Source organism: Mesoplodon mirus (genome assembly GCF_964341445.2).
Source record: "Mesoplodon mirus genome assembly, chromosome: 2".
NCBI classification, from domain to species: domain Eukaryota; kingdom Metazoa; phylum Chordata; class Mammalia; order Artiodactyla; family Ziphiidae; genus Mesoplodon; species Mesoplodon mirus.
In genome coordinates, this window is record NC_138977.1 from 198,019,281 (window position 1) to 198,045,736 (window position 26,456).

General features: G+C 43.9%; 1 protein-coding gene across 13 annotated transcripts in view; it reads right to left on the reverse strand.

The window, feature by feature from the left end:
- The window catches only part of SORBS1 (sorbin and SH3 domain containing 1), a 243,181-nt gene that overhangs the window by 45,810 nt on the left and 170,915 nt on the right, over nt 1–26,456 (reverse strand). For 9 of the 13 annotated variants that reach the window (XM_082633409.1, XM_082633408.1, XM_082633413.1 and 6 more), the window contains 5 exons: nt 18,327–18,374; nt 18,071–18,200; nt 16,250–16,364; nt 10,512–10,595; nt 1,517–1,566 (listed from right to left, as the gene is read on the reverse strand). In XM_082633409.1, the coding sequence (XP_082489535.1) occupies nt 1,517–1,566; nt 10,512–10,595; nt 16,250–16,364; nt 18,071–18,200; nt 18,327–18,374 (427 nt within the window). The remainder of the gene's footprint in view (nt 1–1,516; nt 1,567–10,511; nt 10,596–16,249; nt 16,365–18,070; nt 18,201–18,326; nt 18,375–26,456) is intronic. The other 4 variants (XM_082633406.1, XM_082633415.1, XM_082633417.1 and 1 more) reach the window with 1 other exon arrangement.

Sequence of the window (26,456 nt, forward strand, 5' to 3'; positions counted from 1 at the left end):
CTGCAATGAGAAGCCACCACAAGGAGAAGCCTGCGCACTGCAACGAAGAGTAGCCCCCTCTCGCCACAACTAGAGAAAGGACGCACACAGCAACGAAGACCCAACACAGCCAAAAATAAATAAATAAATTTATATTAAAAAAAAAAAAGAATACGCAGCATAGTGCCTTAGATCTGGTAGAAATTCACTCAGCCAGCCGCTGGAAGAAATTTTTCACCAAAATACCCTAATCCCAGCTCACTGACTTTCAAATGAAACTACTCTTGCAAAATGCCTTCTTTGGCAAGATACGATAGGTTGGATATGCCCAAGTGACCATAATATTTGCCCCCATACACTCAGCATTCAGACCAAGTCAGGCTTCTGTTTGAAGAGGTGAACTTTGCTCATTGTGGACTTACCCATTCCAAATGGAACAGGTAATAATGTGCCTTTCCTCCTTGTCATATTTCAAAGAATGAGATACAGATGGTGATATAATGGTGATGAGATGAGAAGCTGCTCCTACCAGAACAGCTCCCAAATCTATAGGGTGCACCAGGCAGTATGGAGATGCAGTCCTTGCCCTCATGGAGTTCATAATTTATTATAGTTATAAAAATACAAGAGCATAGGGCTTCCCTGGTGGCGCAGTGGTTGGGAGTCCGCCTGCCGATGCAGGGGACGCGGGTTCGGGCCCCGGTCCGGGGGGGTCCCACATGCCGCGGAGCGGCTGGGCCCGTGAGCCATGGCCGCTGAGCCTGCGCGTCTGGAGCCTGTGCTCCGCAATGGGAGGGGCCGCAACAGTGAGAGGCCCGTGTACCGCAAAAAAAAAAAAGAGCATAAGTCAGGTAGACAGCAACAGAAGTAAGTGCCGTAAGAGGTACTAATGTGAGACTGGGTATAGGAAGGATCCGTTAGGGCCCATTTATACAAGTTAAAGTGCTGGCTATTCACCATGTTTGTCAGGGTAGGGAGCAGCACGGAAGCATTTTCGGCTGGGATAACAGCTGCAGAGTAAAGTACAAAGACAGGTAACCTAGGAGAGGACCTGGGATGGTTTGGGGACAGGAAAGGAGTCTGGTGGTCACCCCATGAAGAAGTGCGTGGGACGTGCATTCATCACTCAGGCAGAATTCTAAGAATTGGTATGGGGAAATAAACCAAGATCTCTGAGAATCAGACAAGTTAGCCCCCTCTTGGCCCCATCTTTCCTCGTGATAGGTCCAGCCTGAGGACCTCACCCCACTCCCGCCTTTATACCAGATGTGGTCTTAGTCACCCACTCCGTTCCCCCAAAGATCAGCACACATTCTAAAGGTGAAGATGCCAACACAGGGAAAAGCTTATCAAAGGTAATATGAATCAACACAAAATTAATTTGGAAAAGGAGGAGGAAAAAAATAATTTGAAGACGATAATTGCTCACCAAACTGTACATCATTCAAATCCACTAGACTGATAACAAAATACAACACAAGCCTCTTCCCGTTTCTGATATTTAATACATCAAACCATGTAAACAGTGATAACTTACTATCCAGGAGGCTCTGAAGAAATTTCCGGAGTGGGGCTGACTGCTGAGCTCTGTAAATGTCAAAAAAAAAAAAAAAAAAAAAAAGAATGTAGATGACTTACTTCGACTCAGGTATTTCAAGCCAAGGGGAAAACGAGAGAAGTCCTTTTCCTTTCCTAATTTAGATAAAGCCCTCTGGGAGATGGGGAGCTTGGCTGGAAAGGTCTCAGTGCTGGCGGAAGGTGGTGCTCTTTCTCTAGGAGGATTTCTGGGCTTTTGCCTCCCAGTGGCTGCAACCAGGGCTCTCTGGGTGGGTCGGGAGACACCCCACTCCTTACATTTATCTCCAGTCGCAGGCCCACTGGAAAGATGGCCCACTGCTTGGCAACAGGCACTAGTGACATGGCCAGCACCCTCCAGCAGCTTATCCCCCACCCTCGGAGCCCCTGCCAAGCCCACCAGACTCCTTCATGCACCCACATGCCTCAACCAGTGTCACCCAACACTTCAGGTACAGAACATACAAAAATGCATTTTACGTGCTTTGTGTCCACCTAGGGGGGTGGGATAGGGAGGGTGGGAGGGAGACACAAGAGGGAGGGGATATGGGGATATATGTATACATATAGCTGATTCACTTTGTGATACAGCAGAAACTAACACACCATCGTAAAGCAATTATACTCCAATAAAGATGTTTTTAAAAAAATGCATTTTAAAAGACTGTACTTTTAGATCATTTATTTACCCCTGCAGATTGAGAAGTGTGGAAATGGGGAGAAATGCAGTTTCACAAAACCTATTAATCACCATTTCAGCGTGACGGGAGGGAACATGTTATCAAATTACAGGCCCCTACGCACAAGGAAGAAAACCAAGAGTCTATGCAGAGAAAAAGCAGCATAATTACAGAGTTCAAGGTTTCTATTGTCTTGGAGAAAGAAAGGCAAAGGGTTCAATATACTTGTTTTTAAAAATAATGTGTTAGTTGAATACATCAACATGAAAGTTAACGTTTAAAGATGCTCCTGGGAATTCCCTGGCCATCTGGTGGTTAAGACTCTGCACTTCCACTGCCGGGGGCACGGGTTCGATCCCTGGTCGGGGAACTAAGATCCCGCAAGCCACACAGCACGACCAAAACCAAAAGCTCCTACCTCTACTAACGACCACTTCAAGGAAAACAAGCTCTGTGGAGGAGAAGAGGTACTTGGGGAAAGGAGAGAAAGAAAAACACCAGGAGAAGGAAAAGGAAGAGATTGGGAGAGAGGGAGGATGACGGCAGGGGAGGCAGCCTTCGTCAGGGGCTCACCCCCGGCCCTCCTCTGCCCTCCACCCCCACTACTCCCGAGAAGGCACTGCTCTCACCTCCGCACCCATCCTTCCAGCCCCTTTGCCCGCACTGGTCTCCCAGCCTAGGCACCTGCCCCGTTCTGGGTCTCCATCTTGGAAGAACTTTTGCACAACCCTGCTGAGTCCTCTGGAAACATTCCCCTTCCTTCCTTCCACAAGCACATGTTGCCAATCAGTGCTGTATCCCTGGGAGCTCCCCTGACTCTTCACCACATGCTCTACCTCTCATCAACTACTTACCCAGCAACCTCCCAAGTTTTTAGAAGCCTCTTGGTTACCAAATGCACTGACCTTCCCTCAGAGTCTATTTTTGGGGGACCCCTCGGGCAACTCTCATACTTGCTCCACCTCTCACGTTTCCTCCTCACTCTGGTTTTCTCTGACCTGTTTCCTCCTCCTGTTCTGTGTCATCCAACATCCCGATGGGTAGCTGCCTGTCTCCCATCCTTTCTCTCTGCATGACTCTCTCTTCGATCTGTAATCTACTCCCAGGGTGGGTGTCTCCACCTGCTCCCAGGGCTTCAACCATCACTTCTCTTCAGGTGACTCGGATTGACTTTCGACGTCCCTGCCTCTCGTGAGACCTAGTTTTCTATTTCCAACTGTGTACTGGATATTCCCTATATGATACCAAACAAACACCTCGAAAATAAACTACCTAAAACCACCTCCTTCCTCTTACCTCTGCACTGATTTTCTCCCCACCTTTCTTATGTGACATACTATGTCCCCATTCTTCCAGGTTCCTGGCCAAAACCCTACAGTTGTCTGTGTCTCCATCCCATTCCCCAATTATTTGTTCTTCACACCAATTAGTTAAAATGTCCCACTGCAATTTCCTCTGTGATTTCACATCTACCCTCATCCCTTCATGCTGGTGCCACTGGAGTACTCACCCCTACATGCCTGGACTGCTACAGTAGCCTCCTTGCCCTCTCAACCCCCAACTGGAGGTTTTCCCTTCAGTTCAACCTCTCTAGAGCAAGGACACTAACCTTCCTAAAACACTAGTCCTGAATTACATCACTGACTTGAGGGCAAAATCAACCATCTTTTTAACCATATTTTTGGAGTCTCTACAACCCAGGGTCAACCCTCTTTTCCCAAACCTGCCTTCCACTATTATCACCCCCAATTTTCTATTACAGATGAATTCATCTACTTTATTCCTGAATCCATCCAAAACACGTTCACTTTTGTGCTCTCCACCATGCCTCAAATGGATGGCCCCCACTTTCGCCATGTACCTATACTCCATCAATCCCTTAAGATCTTGGCCAACTCCTGAGAAGTCTTCCCTGATTTCCTGGAAGATTTCCCCCTCTTGTGAGCACTTAGAGGCTGTAGCATTCATTTAGCTCTTACCAGGCATTGCTGTGTACTGCTGGAGATCTTTTATTTATGAGTGTGACTAAGCTTTCATGTTCTTGAAGGCAAAGTCCACTCTTCTGCTGATTTAGAACCTCCCTCAGCACGTCACACACACGTTAGGGACTACGGGGAATGCATAATTGAACGAATGTCAAGATGACTCATTCATGCGTCAGACACCTCTTCGGGCCCACCTAGCTCCAGGCAGGGTTGTAGGTACTGGATGCCATCTCTGCCCCAAGGAGGCTGCGGTTACTGCAGTAGCTCTCTAGCTGCTGTCCACCCTGCCACATGTCACAGAACCACTCTTATTACAGTACTTTGGAAAAAGTGCCTGCTGATTCACTTCGGGCTCCCCTCCAGCCCCCCAGCTCACTTCAGGACTTACTTGCAGCCACAGTTCTCCTTTAGACCCAGCTCAGACCTCCATTCCCACAGCAGCTACAGCTGGTGCCAGTCTCCGCCCTGGTTGGAGACTCAGCTCCCCACTATGCCCACCCCGTCACGCATCTGCCTGACTGCATGCCCTGTCGCGCACCTTCTGTGCTCCCCTGGGCCTAACCGCTGGTCCTGCTGGCTGCCTCATCCTGCGGTGACTCTGAATTCCTAAACCCTAACTCCCCTGGATCTGCTTGCGGTGCTTGGCTTCTGCCCCTCTTATCCCAGGCATCCCTGGCTGCGGCCATAATCACCTGCTTTGAGCCTCTGGCTCTATGTGACTTCGTACCCAAGTCACACACACTGGCGGCCTGACCCTCCTTGTCTCAGTTCTGCTTAAGAATAACATGGTCCAGTAGCATTTTCCATTTATCCTGCCACAGTCTGTGGACGTCCTAGCCTCTTCAGCAGTGTCCGCATTCCTTTTTTATTTTCTATAAAGATACCCTTTCCTTGTAAGCATCTCCTTTGTTTTGTCAGGGAACCCTGGGGGTAGTTCTCCAAACATTTGGTATTTTTCTTCGCCTTGGGAGCCCATTTACCCTGGACTCTCTCTCTTTCTGACATATCCTTTAATAAACCACAATGGGACATAGCTCCCTTTAAAAATATCAATGTAGGCAGAGTTTCAAACGCTTGTGGCCAGGTTGTCTGGCCTCCGGAGTGCATTTTTTCATTAAGAACTTTCTGACCTTTCAAGTTACAAATACTACTATTCTGACAGTGCCTTGCACGCAAGAGGCACTTGAATCACAGCCGCTGTGTTTTTGAAAATGATCTCTGAGGTTGGTATCTCCCAGGGCTGCAAAAAAGACACGGAAGTTGCCCAGAAAAGGCTCCCTGAAAATTCAGAGAAGGTATACACACAAGGGGGCAGAAGGGGAGTTAAAAGGGTGACCCCTTGAAAGCAGAGAAAGAGGATGGTAAGCAGGGGTGGGGGAGCAGTTAAATCACCAGCCACCCTGCATATATATTTGAAAAATCCCCTTTAAGGAAGATGCCAAGCTCAAAAGAAATCCAAACAAAAATTAAGTTGGGGGTCAGGGGTGATCTAAAACAGGAGTCAGAAAGCCAGGCAGCTTAAAAATGACCAGCATAACCATTCATCACCCCAACTACATCAAAAACCATAGAACAAAGAAGAAAGCAACGGGAACTGAGGGCACGAGAAAAACTCAGAAATACCTGTGACAGGTTTGCACTGGGTGCTTTATTAAGCGTCTCCGTTTTTTCTAAATCTGCCTCTAACTCTGTTTGGCAGAGGTTGAGATCTTTCTCTAGATTAGTCTGGTTCAAGAAAGAAAAGATGGGAAAGAGGGTTTTAGTTAGGAGGAAAGGCAGACAGCATGGAAGGTTACGTTTGAAAAACGAGTTTGTTTAGTATCATACATTAATAAGGCAAAGATGGCATGACTAAAACACAAGAGCTTACTAGAAATGAGTTAAAGACAGGAAAACAGAGAATGCAACATTAGGCAGAGAGAATACAAATCCCGTGGTAATCAGAGCTCCAAAACTCTACTGTACTTGCTAGAGAGAGGAACTACACAGACCCCAAAAACCTACCTTTTAGGAGATACCTATTTTCTTATTTTCAGAGTATGGTGACTATGACACATACTATATGTCAGAAGAATAAGCAATTGCTTTAAAAACCTCTACACATTAGTATAAGTCTTAGAGACTTTGTTAAACTGTTTTATCACCAAGCCAAAAAAAAAAAAAGTTACAATCAAGTTAAAAATAAAAGGGGGGGGGATTTAATAAAAGAAAAAAGCCCACAACACACGCACATTAGCCAGGCCAGAGCGCACACACACAGCCCACAGTGGAATTACCTTTCTATCCTCTCTAGGAAGGATAGAGCAGTCTCCAGGAGTATAATCCCATATCTTTTTGGGAGGCTGACGGGAAGCAGAGGAGGAAATGAAGAAATGAGCGTAAAGACATAAAGACAAACATGGAGACCGGCTCAAACCAAGAGGGGCAACACTAGGAGAACTGTCTCAACACAGAAAAGTGAACTAAAAACAAAAGGAGTGGGCACCCTGTCTCCTGAGGCCACCTGGGGACCCCATGGAACTCAGGAGCTGGAAATGTTAAAGTGGGAGGTTTATTTCTGCACCTCTGTCTCAAGAGTCAATCACTGTTGGATTCTAAATATTGAAAACTTTAAAAAGAAGGAAAAAAAAAAGCATTAACGCCAATTTGAACAAAAACAAACATTTAAATTCCTCATTGTTCTTTTCCAACTAAGATGGACACTGAGAGCCTACATTTTGGAAGCTAGTCTTCTCCCCTGTAAAATTCATTGTCTTCATAAACGTGTGAATTTGGAGATCTAACCAAGGGTGGGTACGTGGTGCTAAATGTGCTTCCTGTGGCTTGTGGCAATGAAATCCATGTATGAAACAGGTGTTAAATATTGCACTGTAGAACTAGACAATTTCACTAATTCTTAAAAAATCTCCTTTTACAATTTAACTAGACTTTGATAATACTGCTGATGGTAGAGTCAAACCTTCCATCTCTCTTAGAAGGCAGAGTTTATACTTTGAATTTAAACAGTGAACTGTAAGGTTATTTTTATTTTCTCCTTTAACTGTTTATGTTAGAATTAGAACTGCATTCCCGAAGTAGAAATCTGCCAGGAGAATTGTTTTAAGCGGGGTCCAGAGGGTAGGACATCTGGAAGTTACAAGCCGCTTCTATCTTTGCAACCTCTCTTCCACTAAGTAAACCTTCGTGTTCTGCCCACTTAGACTTGAAATTTCTTACACAGTGACCTCTGAGGAGATGAGATCATTAATAACTCCTATCATTCTGTGCAAATTTCATCATAACCAACTCTATGGAAACATTCAAATTAGTTTTACATTTTGCCCCGAGCTTACTTACAGAAATCACATCAATTTCTGTAGAAATTAGGGGGAGAAAAAAGAAGAAAAAGCTGACACTCCAGGCCAAATAAAAAGTAATTGATTTTACAAATGAAATGTAATTGATTCCAAGGTGCCTTCACCAGTAACTCCTGTATGTAATATAAATTGCATATATTCTGCAATTTGTAAAGTAAGTGCCACTGACAATTACCATTCATCTTTAAGCACTTAATACAGTTGGATTGTTCATCTGGGGGTGGAGATGTTTTCAAGTCACTGATGGTAGCTCTACTCATTTACTTACTGCAAAAAATAAGACAGTGCTTACAAATTAAATTGGTTTTAAATAATCTTCCCCCAAATGGTCCCTGGAGTCTTAAATTAGTTGATATCCTACAACTCATTAGACCTAAAAGGTATTACAGTCAGGAGCTTGCTGAAACTTCACCTCATTTTGGGTGGCTTTAAGTGAAGGGGCCAAGGAAGAAAGGAGTTCAGGATAAATGTCTAAAGTTCTAGCAGGCTTTACTAGGGGCAAGTGGGTCCTAGGTTCATATGGCGTAAAAAGGAGAAACAATGATCCACGTGGTTTGATAGTAGTTTTAATTTCATTCTGCTTCTGAATGACTGAAAAATCTTCCAAAACAACTGCCATGGATTATACTCCTTTTATTTATGTCCCTTGCTCTTTTGTGGCCCAGAGTTGATTGGGGTAGGAGAGAAGTGAAGAAAAAATTTCTCCCCATCACACCTTCCTCCCAAACTCTGGGAGTCATCAACCTGGTTCAACCAGATAACAAGCCCACCCTTAGGATGACTCAGACCATAAGCACCCGTTCACCTCAGTGCTGTTCCTCAGGATATAGGCATTGATTAAGCTATTTTGGCAAGTCTTCAAAAGTATCATCTTCTATTACTTTAAAAGACCTACACAAAAAAGAGGTAGTCCCATTTAAGAAGGACTCTAAGGTCTATGCAAGGAACACTCTGGCTTCAGAGAAAATGACCTTTTGGAAAAGCATCTCTAAGTCTTTAAATAATTAAGAGGCAATTAGGAATACAAATTATAGGAAGGTCCCCGTACGCAAATGGACCGTGTTGTCAACATTTGTCTGGATTGGTTGTGTGGGCTCAGACTACAGTTTCCAGCAGAAACGATGCTAATTCACAGAGCTATTCACGGAGCCTATCTAAATATGCTGTGACTGAAATGCTGTCTACTGCTAATGAAAAGAGTATTATTTACGATGACAGATTTAATAAAACAAACCAATCACAATTAATTAGAAAAAAATGGCTTTATAACTTTTCCTAAAAGTTAATATTTCAGTAAAACTAAAATAGTTATTTGTTATCTGGCAAATGAAGAGGTGGCTAGAAATTTGTGGATTCTGAACAGGGTTTCAAAACTCAGTGGCATAGACTCCTTATTATAAACAATTTAAAGCTAATATCTTTTGCTTTCTCTGATGAAAGCATGGCATTATTATTGCGTGTACCAATCATGGTCTTTTTTTTGAGGGGGCAGGGGTACACATTTCTGCAGGTTTTTTTGTGAGATAATTGAGCAGGTTTTAAGAAAAAGAAAAGGAAAAGGGTTAGGATACTGTTAAATCTTTGCATGTGGAAGAGACTGCGTGAGGTAGACTTCATTGATGTGTGAATGGTGGACAGCAGAGGAAACAGGGAGAGAGAGGAGAAGTGAGGGGTGTAACAAAGCTTTGGGGAGGAGATGGTGCAGACTTTGGGTTGGATGCTTCCCTCTCTGGTCATTAGGTGGTGCTGTTCATCCAGGACACCTCGGCTGACGTTAGGTGACAGTGTCAGGGAGGGGACAAAGTGGGAGGAATGCCTGTTCCTACAAGAAGGGGTGTTTGCAAGGCAGGTGCTCCTAACTCAGAAAATGACTGAACATTCAACCAAAGCTCAGCAATTCCAGAGCAACAGTTAAATTTCTCCATCTTCATCTTCATTAAAAAAGGTACTACAGAATTTAACATTTTACTGAACTATAAAGTTAATTGCTATCTGCAAATAAAACTATCATTCTAAATCATGGTGATTCAAATGCCGATTCAATGCTTAAAGTCTCATACAAACATCTAATAAAATGTTTTATTTTTATACACTAAATCCCTCCACCTGTAAATTCTTTTTGCAGCTGTAATAATTAAGACTTTAAAGTAACTGGAGCTTTAAAGTCAGTTTCCAGTCATCTCCAGTGGAAAAATGAGCTCAATTCTCCCTTTGGTTTGATGCTCCTTTGGGTGCAAGTCCAAGAAAATCCTGCTTTAAGTGCCAAAAATCAATCTGTACCAAAGCGAACTCGGACACATCACAGGGAAGCTACAGGCTATTGGGCTGAATACTAAGTTTGCTACAATTCCTAACTCTCATTTCTAATTTTGGGAAATATTATCCTACCTCATAGAAATCATTCCCTAAAAGTCGCCTGTAACAGGATGGCATTCGAGGATCACCTCTGCATAGAGAGGCCCGTTTCCACTTGCGCTGGCACTTCCCTTTCATGTGTGCTTCTAAAATTTCTATTTAAAGCAGTGACAATGCTGGTCTTTCTCAGTGTGTAATGCGTTTTCCTGGCTGTCTTCAGTACACCATGAAGACTTTGGTCAAGGAACTGAACCAAAGGCCGAAATAATGCAATCTACAAGGTGTGTGATATTTGTTGCTAGCGGTGGGAGGTCCTGAAACAAGCAATGACTTAGCCATGTCTCCTGGGGGATTTTCTAGCAAGAAATGCTGTCTAGAGCTCACTGTCCTTTCTTGGTGAAGTAAGCAATGGAAAGCTCACAGGTTGTAGCGAGAATGGACAATCCCACCACTGACAGCCAACAAGGCTGCTCCCCACTTCCTGAATTCTTTACAAATAGGTCTGATTTTTTAATCAGCAACAATGCATCATCAGCACTATGAAAACAGGTGTCTATAACCACTGAAGCTATTAAACTTACCGGTTTCCCAAACTCCAATTCCGAAAAGAATTTATACCAAGGTTCATTCTTTAAATCTATCTCTTCTGGGCTTATATCCCGACTCTATAAGGGTTGGTGATAGGGAAATGGAAGAGAGAGAAGGATAACATTATGCAGAGATTACATAGGAACCGGCCAGTAGAGATGCAGTGGTTTCCAGAAATATACAGCACCTGCATTCAACAGCAGCGATCATCCATTTCTTTACTGACATGAGCAAAATCAGGGGAGCTGAAACAGGCGGGAAAGGATGTGTTTATGAAAACAGGCACACTGAGGTAGGGAGCAGTGAGGGAGTCATTCTCTGTCCCAAGGCAGAGGGACGACAGATGGAGAACGCTGCACCACACTGCCGCCTTCCCAACAGATCTGAACATGGGCATGACAGTTTCCCTTGGCAATTGTCGGAGTGGTGGGAGAAAAGAGAGCCCTTATCTCTCTTTACAAAGAGCTATTAGTTAAGAGCAAATAACTTGGGGAACACATCAAACGTTTAGCCATCTATGCCAGATGAGTACAGCAAACACTTTTTATGGGCTAGTACAGTTTTAGTACTCATTTGCAAGGCTGCCTTAAGGTTTTCAAAATAAGCAGCAAATACTGACGCTTTTATAAAAGCCAATTTGTTAATACTGCATCTTTAATGGCACATGAGTAGGTGAGAAACCATGTCCCATACAGAGTAAAGTGAAAGATGATGTAAGTAAAAACAGTAGACACAAGTGAAAAAACATTTTAAACAAGCCTCCATGGGGGATGAATACAGACAGAATATACTTTGTGTTCTACGAAATAAACATTAAAGAACTAGGGAAAAAATAAAGCAAGGGAAAAGCTGAACAAGACAGATAACAGAACGATAGGGGGGGAAAAACTTTGGGGTTATGTTACAAAAATAAGTTAGATTTCTCATTTTATACGACTCTAAAAAGTAGTTCACAGACTGATAATATGATTCCATGGGATTTCATGTTTAATCAAATATTTATAAAGTTCTGGTACCTTGCTCTGTGGAAGAGCATGTGTTTCCGGAAATAATTAGTTGGAAAATGAATGCCTGGAAAGCAAATCAGGTTTCCCCTTAATAAACCGGAGATATGGTCACATCAGACTGAAGTGTCAGAGGCTCACGGCTTAATTCCTACGGGTATATACGTTTCAAAAAATCTTGATAGTCGCAAAAGAGAGAGGTGGTGATATTCTGACAACAATATGAAATAGAAAATGTACATGTTCCACTGTGATTGAAAACATCATAAGAAACTTCACGCCCTCAGGGCCACGACACATGAGGAAGGAAACTGCAGATCCTGTGGACGCATCTCCAAGTGACTCCTTCACAAAGCTGCTCCTCCTGGATACATTTTTCTTAACATTCAGTTAACAGGCCTTTTGTAGCTTATTGAAATGACTGTAAACTTCCTTAGTGACCTTTACCAATCTCTTCAAAAATCCCTATAAGAATCTTTACCATTATTTCTACTTTTGCTTTAAATAGAGGAAAATATGGCAGAGGACTTTTCTTCAACAGAAATTAACTGGATAGACGTTAGTTGAAATCAAAGGGAAATATATATTGAAACAGAGTCTGCCCTCTTGAATCCAGATTAAAACCTCCTCCAACTGTCTTTAGGGGCGTAGGGCTTAAACCTTGGAGAATGCGTGTTCCTTCTCAATGGATTTTGCAATTATGTAAAATAATGGATTCTGTATTTATTCAGTGAAATGAGGCACAATATCTACAAAGACACCACTATTCAGGAGAGACAGTTTAGACACAGGGACACCCCAGATCCTTGTATGATGGGGTTTCATGAAACCTATTTCATGTTTATTATTTTAAAAGACTATTTATAAATTGCTCTCTGGGAGTAGTTTCTTTTCATTAAAAAAAAAAAAAAGTATCAACTCTTTCAGGAAACTGCCTGAATGTTTTGGTCCTCAGTCCTGAAAGAATTAACCCATTTTATTGTCAAAGGTTGTTTGCAGATCGTTTTACTGCTGAGGTTAATGCCGGGCTGAGAACTGAGTCAGGAGGTATGTCAACCAGCTTGGACCCAGAGCAGCCAGCCTCAGCCCTCTGAGCTGCCAGAGAGAAAGTTAAAGAGGCAATACCACACAGCATTTGATTCTGCATTTATAACTCCACTACAGATCCAAGTACAGAACAGACAGGCAGAAAACGTCCTTCTGGATGCAGAACAGGCTCTCTGTACTGGCAGGCAAAGCAGATTCCACAAGGCCAGGCTGAGTTCTCTGCTACCGGTGGCTATCTTTTCCCAGCTTGGCAAAATCCTCAGAAAAGGCAGGTGACTTGAGAGGGACACCTGATTGTCCTGAAGGACAGTTTTGCTGCTTGGACGGGAGCCAGAGACTAGCTTCAGATTTTAATTAAATAATCTGAATGTAGCCCGGTCATTTACATGGCACTTTATAATGGTCATAGATCTTTAAGCCACATTATCACACATGATCCTCTCACTCAGTGCTTCAGTGAGGCTGGCAGGCCAGATAATAATTTCATTTTATAGATGAAAACACTGTGGTTCAGAAAGGTTAAGCGATGTCCCAAGACATAAGGCAGAGTCAGAATTCGAACTCAGAACTCCGACCTTGCAATTCCTAGTCCAGTGCTGTTTACATTTCTCATACTCCCCATGAGAAGGGGGCGGGCCTGCTTAGTTTGTGGATGACACTAGGCTAAAACAGGGGCAAGTGACAAACTTGAAAAGTCAGGAAGGAATTCAAGGTGACAGTGAAATGGGAAGAAACCAAGTTGGGTAAATCCCCTTGTTTTACACTTTCAAATATATATCGTGTCTGTGATAACGATTTTAATGTCTGTCCTTCCTACTATACCCCTATGGGAGCAGGAACTCCAACATCTAATGCAGAGCTTGGCACATCAAAGTTATTCTATACAGCAGACACTTGAACAGTGCGGGCATTAGGGGTGCATGCAATCCAAGTATAATTTACAGTTGGCCCTCTGTAGCCACGGTTCCTCTATATCCACAGATCCAACCAACCACGATTGTGTAGGGCTATAGCATTTACTATTGAAAAGAATCCATGTATAAGTTGACTGTGCAGTTCAAACCCATGTTGTTCAAGGGTCAATTGTATATATTTATTGAATTGAGCTGAAGTTCAGTTCTATAAGGGACTTTGGAGGAAAGTAAAAGGAACACAGCCTGAAAAAAGCCATTTCTGACAAAGCAAGGACTGACCAACAGGTCTCCAATTCCAAGACCAGAAGAGGAGAAACTGGACTCATACTATGATAAGAGGGAGGCCAAACAGTTATGAAGAACTTCATATGAGTTTGCCAAACAGCTGAATGGGTCACCAAGACTGTGAATCTCCTGGGGGGATTCTGAAGGTAGCACAGTGTTTGTCTGTCTGGGATGCTGTGGGTTTGCTCCAGGGACAAGATGTGCTCTAAGGCAACCTTTACAGCCTACTCTTCAAATCTTTGTGTGAACAACAGACAGAGAGATGTGCCTGTGAGGCCACAATTTAAATTGCCAGGCTTAAGCAGACACGGGCACCTCCATCTGGAAAAGAATTGGGGGGAAAAGTGGATTTTCCCCCTTAAAAGGAGATGTGCATTTCTGAGAGCACATTTAGATTCTTACATCTGTCTGTCTCTAGTTAGTATACTTATTCACAGTTAACAACAACAAAAATGTATGTGTGTGTGTGTGTGTGTGTGTGTGCGGTGGTGGGGTGGTGGCTGTGGAAGGAAGGGGGTTCCTCAAATTCTGGTAAACCCGGCACTGGAAACCAAAAGACAGGACTCACGTGCTGAAACTCACACTCCAACGTTTCTGCTCATGTGGCAAAAATAGCAGGAAAAGAAATTCAAAAATAAAGGACGAATTCAACCCCTGTGAAGCGTAGACTGTGAAAAGATGAAGATCCTCTCTAAAATGAAAAATGACTCTTTGGGAAGAACAGCGCTAAACAGAGGGAAAGGCATGAAACTAAAACAGCTGGAGAGTGATGTTCCTCCCTGGCCAGCCTTTGGTGTTATGTCCTAACTGGGTTGGCCCAGGTCCTGGTACAACCAGGGGGCTTCCTGTGTGGGAACACCCAGACGGTGCTTGGCAATCCATGTGTATGGTCACCACAACTCCCCAAAGAGGGCCCCGTGGGCACTGTGTGCTACTTTTTGGGGTCTGTAAAAACAATATAAATGATCCCAAGGACTATGACATGGAAGACATTGTGACCATTGTGGTATCAGTGAGAAAAATAAAACTATGTTACTGTTTTTTTCCTAGTTTTGAATAGTGGTCAAATTATTAGGAACCAAGGAAAGGAGGAGGAAACAAAGGAGAAATTAAGGGGCAAGCCTTCAATAAATCAATGACCGTCTATGAACAATAATAAATAATAAACTGCCAACACAAAAGCACCCAAAGGCCTACAGAGTCTCTAAAATCATTGAAGTGCACTGACATGTGATGGTGTGTCCACCACTTGTTATTCAAGTGTCGGGAATATACTCAAAGGACATGACATTCTCTCTAGGAAGACCTGTAGGGAGGATTACCTTCCGTACTTGTTACTTTCTAAGAGAGAGAGAAACTCCAATGCAGGGTGGAGCCAGAGGCAAAATTCTCCACTCCTCTCAGAACTTTTTGCTTAAAATAACTGTGGTGCACAGTAAACGCTGAAGAATGACAATTCTGAAGCATTTCTGTGACCTGCTGAACCTTTCTTCCTAATTAAAATTACTTATCCCTTTGTGCTTTTAAAGATGTCACCTTTTTATTTTATTAAAAGTCAAATCAATTATTCCTTAAAAACATGTAGAGCAAAAGAGGTGGAGGGAGAATAATTCGAGCCCACATTTCAGAGGCCTACTTATTCTGGACTCAGTGTGGTAACAGCATTTTAATAAGAATCAATCCCCAGCATGATAATTCCATCCTGCTGGCACAGCTGCAGGGCTTATAGAGCTTTGGAGGATCCCTTTAACCATGTTCAGAATTCTGAAACCAGCTTTTTCTAATGAAGGGTGAATAAAAGGAAACGTGATCGGCAGATATGAAACTAATCAGTTTGTAAAAATTCTCCCCTGCTTTTGCAGGGTGGTCTGCTATGCCCATACAGGCCATTTTCCCCACTGATAATTGCTTGGAGATGTGAACTTGTATAGGGAACCATAAACCAGACTGAGTTATGAAACTCATCCTCTCTATTGCACTTGTCAGAAAAGGAAGGCCTAAAAGACATACTCTAACAGCCTGGGGCTTTTTTCCCCCAAGTCACATCATCATATTAATTATTTGGCTTTTAATGATGTACTAGTAACTTCTACAGACTTTGCACATGTTCAAATAAGTCACCTAAAAAACCCCAACTTTAGTCCAGTTAGTGATAAGCCTGATAAACGAATGGTTAGATGTTTAAAAAAAGATAGCAGCAAAATCCACCTTTACCTTACAAAATTTAAAATTAGTGAAAACCATGAGCAAAAAGAGCAACAAAGCCACAATAAGAGGATTCTTTCAAAGCATACTCTCGGGGCTTATTTTGTGAACACCTGCAAAAATGAAAAGGGTAAAAATGCTTCATATTTTCATTGTTTTCTAGACAAAGCAAGTCTATTTCAAGGGAGAAAGAATGCAATCCAAGAGTACACACAGTGCGTCTGGATTAAAGAACACGCGCAGGGTGAGACAAAAGAACTTTAATATGCACATTACCATCTTTTCGTTGGTCAGAACGGAGGACTTGCCCGGCTGATACTCGTAAATGCTTTTGGGTTCTGCACGGTATTTTCTTGTATCCGCTTTCTTATCTGGGGGCTCCCAGTCGTTTCTGTAGAAAGGAAATCCTATTAGAGCTATTTTCATGAAAATTGGCATCCGACAGATCTGACTTTGGCTGACTCGAGTCTAATCAAGGAATTTTTATATCCGAGGCACAAAATCGGACACCGCCCAAAGCATTTAGTTGTGCTGGTTTCCTTCTTCAAACAAACAGATCCCTGTGTTCGCTTCACAAAAGGCTTGAGGTGTCCTGTGCTCACAACCAGACACCGGGAAGCAGAGAGAAGAGAAAGAGAAGAAAGGAAGCAGCAGCAGCAGCAGAGCTTGCTCTGGAAAAATCCTTCACCTTGCTCTGCTCTCAGGAGCTTATCATTCCCCAGACATGCCTGTACTTCCCACTCAGGCTAGTGCAGTGAGAGAGAATGCAGGTCCCGGAGCCAGGCAGCTGTGGCTCCAACTCTGCTACAGCACTTGCTAGCTAGCTGATCTGGGCCAAGCACTTTGCCACTATCTACCTTAGTTGCCTCATCTGAAAAATGGGGTTGCTTTAAGGATTAAATGAGACAGTATGTCTCAGCATGTAAATCACTTAGCAGAGCACCAGGCCCCCAGGAACCACTCAATAAATGTTATTTGTTATTATAACCATGTTCTTCTTCCCTATTCCACACCCCATCCGGTAATCATCAAAACTGCAGCCTTTGGCACAAGTACTTAACCCGATCCAGTGAGGAATTTCAGAGGATACATGAAGCCTTGGAAATTATTTGCAAAACTTTTATACATGCACATAATTGCACTTTGCACTGTGATATTATATTCAGTTTTTCCTGCAAGGCTATAAACTTCTTGAAGGCAGGGACGATGATTTATGTATGTTTATATTCCTCCATAACATCTGGTTCAACCTGCACACAGAATGTACCCAGTAGGGGCTCGATGAACGCACTTGTAAGGACTTACGGGTATACCCAGCCTTCCTCTCAGATTAATTATCAAATTCCTCAGGCAGATGTCACTTACGTATATGTGGGATTTCAAAAACAGCCGTTCATTTGTCTATGAAGATGGAAAAGGTTTGGAGGTGTGAAACAGTGTGTATTTAAAGGAAAAATAAGTAATTCAGTTTGGCCAGGGCCTTTTTGTGGATTGAGAAGTGGTGGAAGATGGAGCTGGGAGACGCATGGGACACCAGTCCGGATGGCACAGGAGGTTGCTCCAGAGGGCAGAAGACTCAATAAAAGACAATCGGGTCATCTGGTGCGGGCATTAACAGATGACTGATATCATTACAACCATGTGAGCCTTATGCTTTGATAACGTGTTGAATAAATAAATAGATACTAAAAAGCGTGGCTTCATTTTAAAATTATATTCTCTGCTATGGGCCCCATCAGTATGCACAGAGTATAAAAACACATGACAAATCTTATGGCTAAGATTTCTCTTGTGAAGAAGTAAAAAGTGATGATAATTATCGTCAACATTATTAAGTGCATACTGTGAGCCAGGCACTACTAGAAATGTTACACGCAGCATCTTGTTTTATCCTTGCAACATCCCTATGAACGCAAAATATATCCCCATTTTACAGATGAGAACATTGAGACTCAGAAAAAACAAGTCACTGTTAATAAGTGACAGAGCAGGGATTCAAACTCAGGTCTACTTGACTCCTGGCTCCAATGCTGCCCGACCCAGAGAAAGAGATTGTGTATGAGAACCTAAAATCACAGAGCTGATGAGAGCACTTACCTTTCTGGGCTTGATTTTAGCGAGGAAGAGCGGGTCGGGAGGGGAAGCGTGGCCGACCTCTTAACTACCTTCTCACCATCAATGTAGTTCATCTCACTTTTTGAGCGAGGCACAGAAAGGGGAGATTTTGCTGGAGAAGGAAAAAGTGGGTGTGAAAGACTTTTAAAACAGATGAAAACTGAAAACAGGAAGATGTCTTCCCTCGTTCACCACTCTCCCTTCCTCCCCTACAACCAAGAAATTCTAAGTCACTTACTGTCTTCAGAAAAGGAATATCGAGGAGAGTACAGATCTGAATCATCATCTAGTGAACAAAACAAAACGTGATCAGGAGACATCTGGCTAAGGTAAGAGAACCGAGTGACACGTCCCCCACTGCCACTGTCCTGCACCGGCATCCAGCCATACCCGGGAGCCCAGCGGACAGAGGAGGAGCCCAGCACCAGAAGCTACACCACGGCAAACCACAGTTCAGAGCTGGGTTTGGAGAAACCACCCAACCAAACAGACCTGTAGTCAGGAAGGTACATTCATGACGCCTGGGGAAAGACTGCTCCTGACACCCAGAAACGCATGGGGACAAATAGCCAAAGGCCCTCTCAAGAGAATTTCCACAAGCAAAGCTGGTCCCCAGCCTGGCTGAGTGGGAAACGGGCTGAGATAGATGCCTGGGTGCTCATGCTGTCTCTGGTCCATACTGCTGAGTTTCATGGAGTCCCCAGGCCTGCTGGGTGGGATGGGGAGGCCTGGAGGTGTGGTTTCTAGCTACCCAGCTCAGCTGTGACCCATTTCATATGCTAGGGTTCCATATACAATATCATGGAGCAAAGAGGTACTGCAGCTAAGAAAACACTTTGAGAAACCCCTCACAATCATTTGTTTTGATTCCACCTCAAACTGGTTCCTCGAGTAGCTTTCCTTCCTTGGAACCCCACATGCCCTCGGCAGATGTGGTTACACAGTTTGCTCTGCAAAGGTGCTGCTCACGGAAAGTGCCTAAATTGTGACTCTGGACCAAATCAAACACACATGGGTTTCTGTGGTGGGAGATGGCTCTCCAAGGGCACAGCACACGTCCCTAAATAAGTGGAACACCGACTGGGGCGCTAAGACTGGCAGAACAAAGACAAGACATAAACCCTTCATGGAGATGGCTGCATTGAACTAAAAATGAGACCGCAGGTTCACTCACGAGAATAGGTTTTTCTGCTGGGACTGTCCTGGAAACCCAGGATATTGAATCAGTACAGCCACGATCCCACGAGGCATCACTACATCCCCCCAAAGAATTTCTCCAACAAGAGTTAGGCTGAAACAGCCTCTCCCGTTTTCTAATAGCTCGCTAACCTGAATTCAGAATTCATGAATACGGAATGAAGACCCAACTCCTTCCCTTAAAATCAGTAACAGCTCTAACCAAGCACATGAACTAGCCTGCAAAGACAAGTCAGAGAATCCGATGCAATGTGTCGATGGCTAAGTGTCAGTCAAGTCCTTATCTCCACGCAAGTCATTTTAAGTTTCAGAGCAGAAAAGGCCAGAATATTTTATAAAATGTAAATAAAGCTAACACTGCTACTATTTTGAGTATTCTTCAAAACCAGTCTATCTCCCCTTTCGTCTCCCCATTTTATCTGTCCCAGGTCTCCCCAGCTCCAATAATGGAAAGGCTTCAGGTACCAAGATATCTTTTCTCCTCCCTCCCTCCCTCTTTTTGCTTTGATATTGACTAATTCTTATCCTTAAAGTTGAACAGGGCTTAAGGTTTTTCTGACAGTATAGCCAAGCCTTTCCCTGCTATAAACTGAACATGCAAGCTTACTTATGTTAACTTTCGAAAAGAGGGCAGAAGAGATAAAATGGGATCCAGAAATACACAATTTTGAGGACTATTCTGAAGACTTGTGTTGCCTGCTTTTGTTCTGTATTACTGCTTTTGCTTTTTAACACAACTTCTGATTACTGTACTGATAAAATGCCACAGCATCAAAGAAAACGAAAAATCAGCTTTGAGTGCAGAGATCTGATTGGAAAAATGGTGCCAGCCAAATGAGTAGTTAGCTTAGTTAGAAACCAGTGTAAGTTGTGTTTAAAATCCAGCCTAGCATTTTAGCTCAAAACACTGTATCTCTCTGAATCATGGGGAAATTACAGCCTAGGAGCAGATGGTAAGGTGAGGGTTAAATTATAACCTCGCTCTTGAGGTAAGCAGCACAGTTTTCATGAGGGAAAAATGGCACTTAAATATTCAAAGATCTTTTTAAAAATTCTCAGCTCTTTAAAAGTTTTTGCTCCCTAGAGCTTTCTAATGTGGACTTCTAGAGGACTTGTTAAAGGAAAATGAGAAACAGCTCTTCTGAGATGGAAAAAAGAAACAGCATGGCTTGGGCAGTTAATCCGTGTATTTTGGAAGTTAGAAGAAGTAGGAAAGAGAGGGGTGCGGGGTGAAGGCAACAGAGAAGTTTGAATGACCGAACCTTCTTAAAGCTGTTTCTTACTTGGTGTAAGTGGAAAAAGAAATCTCCCCCACCTCAGGCTAGCACAGGGCAGGGGCGTCTCCGTGAACTAGCTTCTCATTTATCCCAGTGTCCACAGGATCCAAGTCTGACACGTGGATTTCAGTTCATTGACTTTCAAGTGGGCAAACTGAAGTTGCACAGATTCATCTGAACACTAGCAATCAGGACAAGTTCCAGGGGATGTATAATTTATTCTTTTAATATTTAATGTTTGTCTTGCAAATCTAATGGAAGAAAATTTTACCTACATTTATGAATAAAAACAATAGCTGTTCCCATTATTAAGAGCCTAATAGTAACTGGTAATTTACTAATATTGTCTCACTTAATCCTTGCAAAAACTCCTGGAGGTACGTAAATATCTATCTTAGAGACAAGGAAATTAGGGCCCAGGGAGGTTAAGCAAATTTGCCCTTAGCCATACAGTGAGAAAGACAAAGCAGGAATGGATTCAAGGTCTTTCTGACCCCACTTCCCTACCTATGCTGCCCCCCATCCCTGTGATAGGGCTGGGACTTTGTTCTACCCTCATCTGCCCAATCCTGGGGAGAACTGTGGCTATTCCATTATCATTTTTATTAGGGAAGAGGCAGGGGAGGATGTTCTTTTGAAACTCAGTCACGCACTGCAGTGCTGGCCAGGCTGACTTCTAGCCCTTGAAGCCTTTGCTCTACTTTTCTGCAACACGCCCCCCGCCCTGGTGACATTTAAGCGAGTTTTCCGAGTTACCCCACCACACTTCTAGCTTTCCTCCTGCTCTTCTCCAGGGAAATGGGTAAAACTAAGTCACTCTTGCTACATCTTTCACTTGCTGCTTCTTGTACCTTCTCCTGGCAGGCTAAGTCTATACTGGGACAGGTGGAGATGCAGCTGGAAATACACTGAATGGGAAAACCGGGTGTAAGGTTCACCTTCTGCATTTCTATACACCAGAGCTGGCCAAATATGTGTGTGTTTAACCATAGTTGAGACACACTAAATGAAATGTTTCTCAAGTTGTCTATGAACACAGATATCATCTATGCATGAAATCCTGCTTTCGCTATTTCTCCGAGTCCTTTCAAAGAACGTCCTAGTGGGCTCAGCAGAGCCAGGATCTTGTGATTCCTACTTGTGGTGGAGCCACATGCTGACTGTCCTTCAGAGCCCCAAGCAGCAAACATCAAATCTTGGCAGCAGTACCCAGAACTTCCTGTGCCAGTGACTTCCAGAAAAGTCTAACACCGAGCAGCATTTACTGGGGGTGAACAACTCACTCCTGAGCCCTGAAGACCCCTGCCGGGCCTTGATGTTTACGCACCAGTGACTGCCCTCTGGGCTTTGGCAATCTGTTCTGGGAGGCTCCATTTGGGGACAGCTACTCTCCTAAAACTGCCAGGAGGCACATAATTGCCTTTCCAACCACAGCAACTTTAAATAGACTAAAAAAGATTTCTTCAGTTTTTTTTTTTTAAAGAATGTATAATAATCTTAAAGACACTGGAGAAAGTGCTGTCTGTTCTACAAAAAGTGTGTAATTGACCAAAATGGGATTACTGACAAAAAGCAGTATTTGCATAATCGCTTGCCTATATCAATTACATTTCAATTTTATGCATTTTTTAGGCCTTTAAACTTAAAATTATTTTTCTAATATCAGTGGCGCATTTTTAACACAATCTTTTTCCACTGCTCAAATTAATCCCTTTTCCTGCTTTACCCCACACACTCAGGAGGAGAAAGGATAAAGGGGTCGAGACAGACACACACACCCACCCACCCAACAAACAAAAATGTACGCAGAGGTGGGTATAAAGGCTGGGTGGGACTGGGGAGGAAGAATAAGAAAAAGGGGGAGTGGGGCAAGATGGTCAGGAAGAGTCCAGGGAGTTTGGGGGAACAGCCCCCAAATCGTCTATGTTCTGGTTAGAAGCAATCAAATTCTAAATATTGAAAAAAGATCAATATAGGCTGTTAGAATAGCTACAGAAGACAAATTCAGAAAAAAAATCAAATGTGAGGAGTAAAGAGAATGAGGTGGAGCAGGACAGGAATGACAGGAGCAGAGGTCTGGGAGGACCAGAGGGCTGGAAGACAACTCACCGGCCTCATCTCCCGGGGCGTCCCTCCCTCGAAGGTGGAAAGGGACTAACTGCTACTCTCTCTCAACTATCTCGCAGGTCAGACTTCTGCGCTTGCTAAGCAGAGGACTGCTGGGCAGCTCTAGTTAGGGGAGCAAAGGTGACGGCTGCGAGCACTCAGCCCCTCCTTTGGGCAGCACTCGCTGGAGTTCGGGCACAGATCCTGGCCGGGCATCTTTACGACAGAACCATTTGCTTGAATTCAAGCAAAATAAGGCTATTCTTAGAAATCCTTTAAGGCCAGTAGAGGATTATCTTAACTCAAATATAGATATGCTTGGGAAAATCAGCCTCTTCAATCCTTGCCTAGTGCATCCCCATCTAGGAACGGGGAAAAAGCTCAGTGAGACTGACCACTATGACTTGATAAGTCACCACAACCTGAGGATGTCCTGAGGTTGTGTCTTGAGTCACTTCACCAGGAGGTGGCAGTGGCCACCATCAGCCTGACAGCAGTGGAAGAGGCCTCCAAAAGCAAGGGAAAAAGCTGCTCTCTGAGATTTCACCCTTGGCTGATACAATAGCCCTTTATCCTGACAGGGCCAAATGGGTTCTCACTGGCATGGACCACGAAGTAACACACCAGTTACTCGGCTTTGCTGATTTGGAGGCATCATTTGAAAATCTCTCCCAGGGCCAGCATCATCTGGCCGTGTTCAGAGCAGAAAAGCGAGTTCTTTTCAATCTGTATGCCCCACTCTCGTTCTATATTCAAATCCCCAAATTTGCACTGGCGAGTGTCTCCTTCCTTTTTTGGAGGATGAAAAGGGTGGCATTCCTCCACTGCAGTGGTTCTCAGCCCTGATCGTGTGCCAAATTACTTGGGGAGCTTTCCTAACCTCATATTCCTGGATGCCACACCGGGAGACTCTGGCTCAGCCGAGCGAAGCGTGACTGACTCAGAAGCAGGGCAAGCTGGATGCCTGGAGTTAGGCATCAGAGAGCCCCTGACGAGGGGGCCAACCAAGAACACAGAGTGCAGCAGGAGAGGGAAAGGAATCAGCTGAGGAAATAAAAAACCCATGTCTGGGGGACCCCAGAGACCTGGGTTTGAATCCCGGCTCTGCCACTTGCTGTGTGATCGTCCACACATTATTTAACCTTTCTGAGCCTCATACCCTTTATTGACAAAAATGAGGGCTTACCTCATGGGGTTGCTGGGAGGATGAACATGAGATAACAATTATGATGCACCCAGCAGGGAGCCTTGTCTTCAGTAAGGGCTCAAGAGATGGCAGTGCCAAGCGCAGTCACTGCAGTGGCTGTCACTCTTAACAGGATTCCCCCACAGGGCTAGTTCCTAAGGCTGGAGGCAGTGGAGGGGTTTCTGAGGCTGTTTCTCCACAGCATGTCCCTCTGGCTCCTGCTTCAGGAAGAAACCACGGGCAGGATGTCTGAAGACTCAGTCTAGCAGCCCCTCCACGGTCTGGGTGCAGCAGTGGGTGGCGCAGGCTCTAGTCTCTATCAACATCCCCCCTCCCCACACCCACAATCAGAAAGACCTAGTGGCATCTCAGATGCTGGGAAGGGACATGTGCCTTTAAGAGAGAGCCTGGAGTGTAATTCACAGACAAGTAGCTTTGGGTCAGAAAGGAAGGAATGATGGGCAGGAGAGGGTGGGTCAAGTGAAGGTCTAAAAGAAAAAGAAAGTAAAGTTATCCCCAAAGGATTTCTGGTAAATTCTTTTTATTTTTGATAAGCTTTCTAGGAACCAGGGTACATAGAGAAATTATAAGAAATAAGTCTTCTGAAGTCACTGTACTCTTCCCAAATTTCCTAGCCCTAATTCCTCCCAACGACCCCATGAGATAAAGAATAATCAGACACAGCGGTTGCTCCTGTCCCATAGAGTGGCCTCAAAGATTATAAAATGATTAGAAGTGACTGCACCTTGTTGGAATTTACAGGCTTCTTTAAAAGTACATTTTAAATCTCACTGATTAAGACATGATAATTCTATTTATCTTCTGAAAGTCTGGCCAGAAGTTTACTTTTTCACTGTAGGTGAGGGCGGGGGGTGGGGGAAGGTTGCTAAGCTTGACACAAACTTTCACATAATCCTTCACTATTTAGGAGAATCAGCTTTGAGACACTTAGAAATGTCTTTTTTATACTGTATAATCAACTAGAATTTAGACAAAAAGCAGCAGCCCTTAGGCTAGGTTTTGATAGGTTTATTGCAAATAATTCTAGTTTCAAATTCTGAGTTCAAACAAAACAAAAAAACCCAGCAGTAACAACAGTCTCCTCCCCGCAGGGGACAGACTCCAGAATGACAGCTCACATTTCTCAGTAAATCTATTTTTTAATGCTCGTTAAAAACTATGCATAGAGGCTGCCTTGGTTAGGTGCTCATCCATCTTTAACACCCTTCTTTGAAAGGGATAACTCCTTCCCATGTTAAGCAGGGCGTGCAGAGCCCAGGGCCACCGACTGGTAGCACTGGGGCTGGAGTGGTACCAAGGGCAGGGCTGAGGAGGACCTGCCAGAACTCACAAACATCTCAACCACAAACCTGAGACTCTCTCCTTACTTAAAAAAAATTAAAATGAAAATAACAATTCTTTAAAGTGAGCTAGCTCAAAGATTTCTCTCATTTGTAAAAAGCCTTCATCTAATTGAATACATCTGTGATCTATGTCTGAATCTGTCATCTAGGCAAGAGCGGGGGTGAGACAGAACCTACCTTGTTTTTAAAAAAAATCTCCAGGGAAGAAGATTTCTTAGAAACTTGTGTTGAAGTCTAATCATTTTGGTTATTATGAATCTTTTATATCCAATCTAATTTTCTTCCTCTTTATCCTTTAAGATGATTTCTTCCTTTTTGGTCTTTGAAAATAAAAACTGGTAAGGTCTGCTTCCTAAATTACAAGTGAAAACTTATCATGTCATCCCTTACTTTCTTTTTCCTTTTTTGGCTGCGCTGGGTCTTTGTTGCTGCGCCCGTGCTTTGCCTAGTTGCAGCCAGCGGTGGCTTCTCTTGTTGTGGAGCACGGGCTCTAGGCACGTGGGCTTCAGTAGCTGTGGCTTGCGGGCTTTAGAGCGCTGGCTCAGTAGTCGTGGCACACGGGCTTAGTTGCTCCGCAGCATGTGGGATCTTCCCAGACCAGGGACTGAACCCGTGTCCCCTGCATTGGCAGGAGGACTCTTAACCACTGCGCCACCCTTAACCACTGTCCCAATCCCTTACTCTTTATGCCTCGTGGTAAAATAAGCCCGACTTGACGTGTACCACCAAGCAGACGGTATCGTCAGCCAGGGTTGCTAGGTGCTGCGCCTGATGACATGGCAGCTCTGGGTGTGAGGCCAGAAGGCAAAACCCTGTCTTCAGCTCAACAGCCAGGCTGACTGGAAGCTGCTGGCACTGCCTGAGACAGGCCTAAGGCATTCTTCCAGGCTGATGGGAGTCACTGTTTTTCTCCACAGGACTCTTCCCGGGGGCCCTCCTCTGCCCATGTCTATGGGATCCTACACCTTCAGGCATGCTGTGTGCTGGTCACCTTCCCTAGAAAGGAATCCTATCTTATGAGTGGGTTGGGTTCTCCAAGTCCAAATAAAGCACAAATCCAAAACTGCATTTGACCAAAATTACCCTAAAAAAATTTCTCACTCATCCAGTTCAGTTCGTTGTTTCTGAAGCAATGCTTTTTGGCTAGAATCAGCACCCCAAGAGCAAAAAACTAGGTTATCCCACACCAGATAGACTCTTGCTGGAAGTAAGGAGGTCACTGATTAAAATGAAATCAA